The sequence below is a fragment of the Melospiza melodia genome, chromosome 22, assembly GCF_035770615.1.
Source record: "Melospiza melodia melodia isolate bMelMel2 chromosome 22, bMelMel2.pri, whole genome shotgun sequence".
NCBI lineage: Eukaryota > Metazoa > Chordata > Aves > Passeriformes > Passerellidae > Melospiza > Melospiza melodia.
The window spans coordinates 11,199,823-11,207,172 of NC_086215.1; the positions used below are offsets into that span (position 1 = coordinate 11,199,823).

The window sequence follows — 7,350 nt, forward strand, 5'->3', positions numbered from 1 at the left end:
GACGGCGCCCACGGAGGCCGCGATGCTGCTGGAGCGGGTCCGCGCCGGTTCCGAGAAGGCAGCGGAGCTCTGCCCCTTCCCGCGGAGCCCAGGTGAGGGGGGCGCGCAGATCCCCGCGTCCCCCCGCGGAGGCAGCGGCGGCTGCTCTGGGAGCCCCGGGCCCGGCCGCGCTCCGTCTGCGTCCCGGGGGCACCGTCGGGGCCGGGTCGGGGCTGGCTGCGGGGAAGGGCGGCCCGATGGCATCGGGGGATCCGTCCCGCCCGTCCCGCTCCGTCCCGCGCTCGCTCTCTCTCTCTCCTGCCTCGTCCCCGGTATCAGAGCCCCTCTCGCTGCCGGCCCCGCCGCTGCTCCGGGTCCCCGTCGATCCCGGGGAAAAGCGGCGCTCACGGGAGCCCAGCCCAGCGGCGGCTCCTGCCCCGGGTCCCGCTCAACGAGGACAGGGACGGAACGGGGACTCCCCGCTGCCCGCCGGTTCCGTCCAGCTGCGGGGACCCCCCGCGCCCCCCTGCCCGGCTCCCACGCGGCTTTTCCCCCACTTTTAGAAAAACTCCGTTAATTCTGCTTTTAAACGTTTTTTCGTCCCGTTGAACGAACGGGGCCAGCCCTGGCGGGACGGGGAGAACCGGGCTGCGCTCCCCCGGCATGGCCGGGGCTCCGGGGCTCGACGGGGAAGCCCGAGCTCGGTTCGGAAGCCCGAGCCCCAGTGGAGCGGGGCCGTCCCGGCTCTCGCCAACATCGAAAGCTGTCGATGGGGCTTAAAAAAAACAACAAATCAACGACGAACCGGGACGGGGGCCCCGCCGGTGTGCGGGGATAGAGGTGTCACCGTGAGCGGGACCGACAGCATGGCCCGGCAGCCTCTGTGAACGGGTCTGTGCCCTCGGTCCTACCCCGGTTCGCTTTCCGTGGCTGTCCCCGTGGGCTCCCCGCGGCAGCTGCGCCTCTGGCCCGGCAACCGGGAGCTGCTCGAGCTCCGCGGGGACAGAGAGACACCGCCGAAATCGAGCCCCCGGGGGAACGAAGGACGCGCAAATTTCTTTTTCCCACAGGGTACGGAGCTCGTTCACGGTGCCGCGGTCCTGGGCTCCGTCGGGGCCCGGGAGGCGGCGGGAAGGGCTCGGCGGGGCTTACCGCGGCCGAGCGCCGGTCCCGGGGGGTTCGCCCCGCCGTGGGGGCCGAACCGCGGGGTGCTTTGCCCGGACCGGGGGCACATCCCGGGGTTTGCGGCTCACAACGAGGTCGGGGCAGCGGCCGGCGCTCCGACCTCCGCCCGCCGGCGGCCCCGTCGGGTTCGTTACCGGGGCCCCGGAGCCGCGTCCCGCCCGCCGGGCGCAGCCGGGAAGGGGCGGCGGGAGGGGACGTGCGGCCGGCCCCGGGGGCGGGGGGGATTAAATACAGCGCGCCAGCCGCGATGCCCTCCCTGCCCGGCGCTGCGGAGCGGCACCGGCGGCGAGGCCCCGCGTCTAAAAATAACCCGCTCTGGCGAGTTAAATCCCCGGCGGGGCGGGGGCGGCAGCGCCCGGAGCGGGGCACGGCAGCCGCGGGCTTGGGGGGCCCGGCGGGGGCAGAGCGGCGGCTCCCGGTGGCGGGTGCGGGGCTGGGGCCGGCGGAGCCCCGCGGAAGATGCGCCAGAGCCCGCGGCCCGCCTGAGCGAGCGGAGCTGCCGCGGATCGCCATGCAGCGTAAGAGCCGCGGACCGGGCTGGACCGGGACATTGCCGGGCCGTGCCGTGCTACCGTGCCCGCTGCCGGAGCTCCGTCCTGGCCGGGGCCGCTGCCTTCAGCGCTGCCGCTGTTGGGGCTGTTTGTTTGGACGCGGTGAATTGTTCAGGATAACGATTATCGCCTCCACCTCTTACCCCTGTGCACGGCGATCCAGCTTCTATATCTACATAGAATTATCTTTACATAGAAATACTCTCGTGTCCGTACCCATCTGTTCCTGTACAGTGGTGTCATACATCTCCCTGCCTCTATTTACACCGATATATCTGTATTTATGTACCTCATACCCATATTTCCACCTACTTATCTCTATCTATACCTATATACTGAAATCTATATATTTATGTCTATATATCTGAACATTTCGTTCTCTATCTGCTGTATCTGTTTATTTTTATATCTCTATTTCTCCATGACTGTATCTGTATCTTTTTCGGTGTAATCTCTGTTGGTATCTAGAGGGGGACGGGACAAGACTGCTGCATTTTTATTTTTCAGTGCAATTCTTTTAATTTTTGGTAGTTTCTTTCCCCACTCCATTCGGGTTGCCCGCAGGTGAATTTTGGAAGTTTAGGAAAAAGAAAAAGAGCCTGGGATAATTACAGATTTGCCGGCGGCTCGCTCGGGGGGTTAATTCCGTTTCCACCGCTTCCCTTCTTGTTTATCCCGGTTCTCTCGGGCGCTTCTCCCGGAGTGTGCTCGGCCCGGGCGTTCGCTGCTCTCCACGACGCCGCGATAACGAATTTGAACGAATAATGGTTTTTCTCGTGCTGTTCCTCGGGCTGCCCCCGGGGCTGCGGGCCGGGCCGGGCCGGTCGGGGAGGCGGAGGGACCAGCGGGGCCATCGGGGCTGACGGGGGCTCCCTCCCCGCAGAGATCCCGCTGTGCGCCGGCTGCAACCAGCACATCGTGGACAGGTTCATCCTCAAGGTCCTGGACCGGCACTGGCACAGCAAGTGCCTGAAATGCTCCGACTGCCAGACGCAGCTGGCCGAGAAGTGCTTCAGCCGCGGCGACGGCGTCTACTGCAAGGAGGATTTCTTCAAGTGCGTGGGAAGGGCCGGGGGGCGGCCGGGCCGGGCTGGGGGCGCAGCCGGGCGCGTTCGGGGTTCAGCACCGGGACAGCGGCACCGGGAGCAGCACCGCGGACAGCGCCGGGGCCGGCGGGGACCGAGCCCCGCTCCCCCGGCTCAGCGGCGCCGCTTGTCCCCCATGCTCAGGCGCTTCGGGACGAAGTGTGCCGCCTGCCAGCAGGGCATCCCCCCGACCCAGGTGGTGCGCCGGGCACAGGACTTCGTTTACCACCTGCACTGCTTCGCCTGCATCGTCTGCAAGCGGCAGCTGGCCACCGGCGACGAGTTCTACCTCATGGAGGACAGCAGGCTGGTCTGCAAGGCGGACTACGAGACGGCCAAGCAGAGAGGTACCCCTTGCCCCGTCCCTTGCACCCCCGAGGGCGGCCCGGGGCGCTCCTGCCCTCCGGGACGGGCTCTCACAGCGGGCGGGAGGGTGCTGGGAGGGTCCGGTGTAACTTCACCCCTGACTCGCCCCGCGCCGGCAGAGGCTGAGTCTACGGCCAAGAGGCCCCGCACCACCATCACGGCCAAGCAGCTGGAGACCCTCAAAAACGCGTATAACAACTCCCCCAAGCCGGCGCGGCACGTCCGGGAGCAGCTCTCGTCGGAGACGGGGCTGGACATGCGGGTGGTGCAGGTGAGAGCGGGGCGCGGGCGGGCCGGGCCGGGCCGGGGCGGCGGGCGGGCAGCGGCCCCGCAGGCCCGGAGCTCCCCGCGGGCCCCGCTCGCAGGTCTGGTTCCAGAACCGCCGGGCCAAGGAGAAAAGGCTGAAGAAGGACGCGGGGAGGCAGCGCTGGGGGCAGTACTTCAGGAACATGAAGCGATCCCGGGGGACATCCAAGTCCGACAAGGACAGCATCCAGGAGGAGGGGCCCGACAGCGACGCCGAGGTTTCCTTCACAGGTCGGTGCCCGCAGCCCCGGCCGGGTTTTTCCGGGCTGTGCCCTCCCCGCAAAGCTGCGGCCGTGCCCCGGCTGCTTCCACCCCTCGGGGCCGCGGTCGGAATTTGCGGCAGTGGAACAGAGAGTGAAACAGAGCGGGAGAGGGGCAGAGCCGAGGATTCCCCGTGGGGCAGAACCGGAGCCGGGGCAGCGAGGGGCGGCCAAGGCCGGGGAGCGGCGGGGGAGGCTCCGCTCTGTCCCCGGCCGGGCCCGGGGGCTCCGCTCTGTCCCCGGCCGGGCCCCAAAGCTGCGGCAGGACCAGGGAGAGCTCCCCGCGCAGCGTTGTGGTGTCAGAGCCGCGGCTCAGACATGGTTTTCCAAGGGATTCTTGAAATAGAAAATCGGGAAGCCCAGAACCACAGAATGTGTCTGTGGGAAAATTAGTGCGTTTTTGTTTTTTTGTTTTTTTGTTTTTTTTTTTTTTTGGGTGTTTTTTTGTTGTTGTTGTGTTTTTTGTTTTTTTTTTAGTCTTATTTAGGGATGCTTTTATTTGCGCAGTTGCTCACTAGAACTCTTCAGTCCTGTGGGAGCTGTTCCTGTGCTGCAAAAAGCAAATTGGTGCATGTTAGGCAGCTTCTGCAGCAGTGTCCCCTTTTTTGGGGCCGCAATTTCTGGTGACAAGCCCAGGACAGACCAACAGCAGCTCACCCCTCACTCTCCATCCCCGCAGGGACAGCGCCCCAGGCTGGGTTACATTTGCAGGAACCTGTTCTACACAATCCCAGCTCCATCCCAAATTTTTGTATCATTTTTAGAAATGGGAGAGAAACTGAAATGCAAACCTCTGTAAATATTTACACAGACTGTGTATTTATAAACACACGCTTTTTCATCTCAGCTCCTCTCCCGTGCTCCTAAAAACTGTTTGATTTTCAGTCTGTTTATGCACACTGTGTATCAGCTCATTAAATATGAATAGTCCATAAATAATAACTAAAAAATGTCAAACAATTATTGAGAGCTCGATGCCACAAACAGGTTTGTATCCCCAGCAACAGAGCAGCTCTCACTGTCCGTAAAGCCCCTAACAAATACAAACAATTTTTGCTGGGAACTTTAAAAATATTGTTCGTTTTTCAGGAGTGTTTTTAAGCCACAAAAATACATTCTGTGTTCCTGTGGTTTCATTAGCCTGTTTCTGAGCAGACAAACATCTTAATTTAATATCTTTTTTCCTGAGTAATGGGGAATGTATCTTGCATTTATCTGGTTCAGGTAGCTCCTAAAAGTGATAACAAAATTCAAGATAAATCTCAAAACCGAATAGAAACAAAAGGTGGAAAGACATTGAAACAAAACAAAAGGTGGAAGACATTCACTTAGCCTTTAAAGAATTATTTTTAAATCACAGTCTTATATTTTAATATGTACTTTTCATGCATATTTTTAAAATCCAAGATGTATTAGATGTTTGTGCTCAGAAAAAAAATTAATTCCATGGCTGCCTATGAAGATTTATCAACAAGGATGGGAATAATAAGGACTTACAAGATGAAGAGCGTGACTGCTCAGCTCCCATCCTTTTAATCTGTTTATACCAGGTTCTGCAGGAGTTCCTGGGTGCCCGGTGCTCCTCCAGTAAATCCAGTCCCTTTCCCTTGCAGATGAGCCCTCCATGTCGGAAATGAGCCATTCCAACGGGATTTACAGCGCGCTGAGTGAAGCCTCGCCGGCGCTGGGGCGGCAGGCGGGCACCAACGGGAGCTTTGCCCTGGAGCACGGCGCGATCCCGGCCCCGGAGCCGTTCCACGAGCTGCGCTCCAGCAGCCCCTACGGCATCCCCCCGTCCCCTGCGGCCCTGCAGGCCCTGCCAGGCCACCAGCCCTTGATCTCCAGCCTGGTGTACCCCGACAGCGGCCTGGCCATCATGGGACAGAGCGGAGCAGGGGTGCCCCAGCCCATGAGGGTCCTGGCCGGGAATGGACCGAGCTCCGACCTCTCCACGGGCAGCAGCGGCGGGTACCCCGACTTCCCGGCCAGCCCGGCCTCCTGGCTCGATGAGGTCGACCACGCTCAGTTTTGATACAGGGGCCAACCCCAGGCAGTGGGAAGGGAAAGGACTCGGTGCTGTGAAATGTCACCTGCTCTTGGAAAGGACAGAGGGACAGCCCTGAGTGCCGTGACACGGAGGGAGCAGAGGGGATTTCGGAGATGAGCCTGGCATGATGGTGATGATGATGATGATGATGATGGACAAAGGCCCTGGCACTGCAGCCATTGGCACCCAGAGCGTCCCAACCAAACTGAATCTTGTGTCTTTACCAAACACCAGGACTTGTGCTTTACAGATTTGATATGAGGTATTTTGCGTTTTGTTGTCGGTGCATTCTCCAAAGCGAGGACATGCTCCGTCACCCATCCACACCGAAACATTTTTAAGGGAAAATAAAATCCTCATCCACGGTGAAAGGTGTGACGATGTCTATATTTCTATAGGAGAAATGTTCATAGTGAATCACTTCAGAAATCCATGGTAGGAAACTTCTCTGTTCTTCCAACAGATTTTTTAAAAGCGCACCAATGCGGTATGTTTTGTTTTATTTGAATTTACATTATCTTTTCTAAAACAAAATGCTCTTTAATATGCCAATCATTTATCAACAGCCCTTTTCCTTTGTAAAATGAAAATCATATGTTAATTCTGCTTCTCCCCTTTTTAATTTGTAGCTTGCTAGGTTGACTCTTCCATATAAGCATTAAACCGTGAATAGATGTATTTATTACCAAGTAATTCCACGTTCATCACGAGGTCAAGAAGTGAATTTTTCTTGACCCAGGGACACCAGTGGTGGATCTGGGTTGTGGATCTTATGCTTTTCCTTGAAATTTCTTTGTATCAGTTTTACTGCAAAGTGTCTCAAAAATCACCCTGATGTCTTGTTGCCAAAAACCTTCTCGGGGGGCCGGGTTTAAAATGAGCCCTTCCCCAGGCACTGCTGGAGTGAGCAGCCCCTTCCCTGGGGACATGTCCCTGCTCCAGGCATTTGTGTATTTCCACAGATATTGTGCAAGCTGATTGTGAGGAAAGGCAAGACAGTGTGTATATTGTTATCTGTAAAAATTATGGAATTAACTGTAGATTATGTGGATGTCCAGTGTCTTTTATTTATATTCTCGCTCTCTCTCTGATGATCAAATACTTCAAGGTTACAAATAAATTTGTCAGCTAAACTTTACATAGTCTTTTGCTAAATTCACATCAATATCAGTGAATAAAAAACCTGAAATTAAAAGCTGTTAAAACTTGATGCCATGATTGAACAGAGTGTTGAAATATTCCCTTTCAACAGAGGAGCAAACCCACTGATGTATAAATGCTTTGGAACAAAAAAAAATGAGGACATGGGAGGTAGCAGTCCTTGGGAGATCTGAACAGGATTGCTCTGGCTTTGATCATATTTTTGATGGGACATTGTTCTTTTTCAGCATTTGTGGCAAAGCTGATGGCTGATGGAAATAGAGTCTGATGCTGGCTGTCTGCAGAAAGTTGTGAACGTGAAACACAGATATGGAAATATTTCGATCAGAAAGAAAGGAAAAAATTCCTAAGGGAGTCAGTTTGACCCAACACATATATATATGTATATGTGTATTTACACACAAATCTAT

General features: G+C 57.2%; 1 protein-coding gene across 1 annotated transcript; it reads left to right on the plus strand.

Annotated features, from left to right (window-relative positions):
• The first annotated feature begins 22 nt into the window (after positions 1 to 22).
• On the plus strand, positions 23 to 6,917 carry LHX3 (LIM homeobox 3). Its single transcript, XM_063174534.1, has 6 exons — positions 23 to 92; positions 2,599 to 2,770; positions 2,945 to 3,147; positions 3,286 to 3,437; positions 3,532 to 3,703; positions 5,346 to 6,917. Exons 1-6 carry the CDS (start codon positions 23 to 25, stop codon positions 5,762 to 5,764), a joined length of 1,188 nt encoding a protein of 395 aa, XP_063030604.1. The 3' UTR covers positions 5,765 to 6,917.
• Positions 6,918 to 7,350: the final 433 nt, after the last annotated feature.

Coding starts and splice junctions, on each gene's coding strand:
- LHX3 (XM_063174534.1), top strand. CDS start 23: ATGCTGCTGGAGCGGGTCCGCGCCGGTTCCGAGAAGGCAGCGGAGCTC. Junction 2,771..2,944: donor TGCAAGGAGGATTTCTTCAA/GTGCGTGGGAAG, acceptor CCCCATGCTCAG/GCGCTTCGGGACGAAGTGTG. Junction 3,148..3,285: donor CGAGACGGCCAAGCAGAGAG/GTACCCCTTGCC, acceptor CCGCGCCGGCAG/AGGCTGAGTCTACGGCCAAG.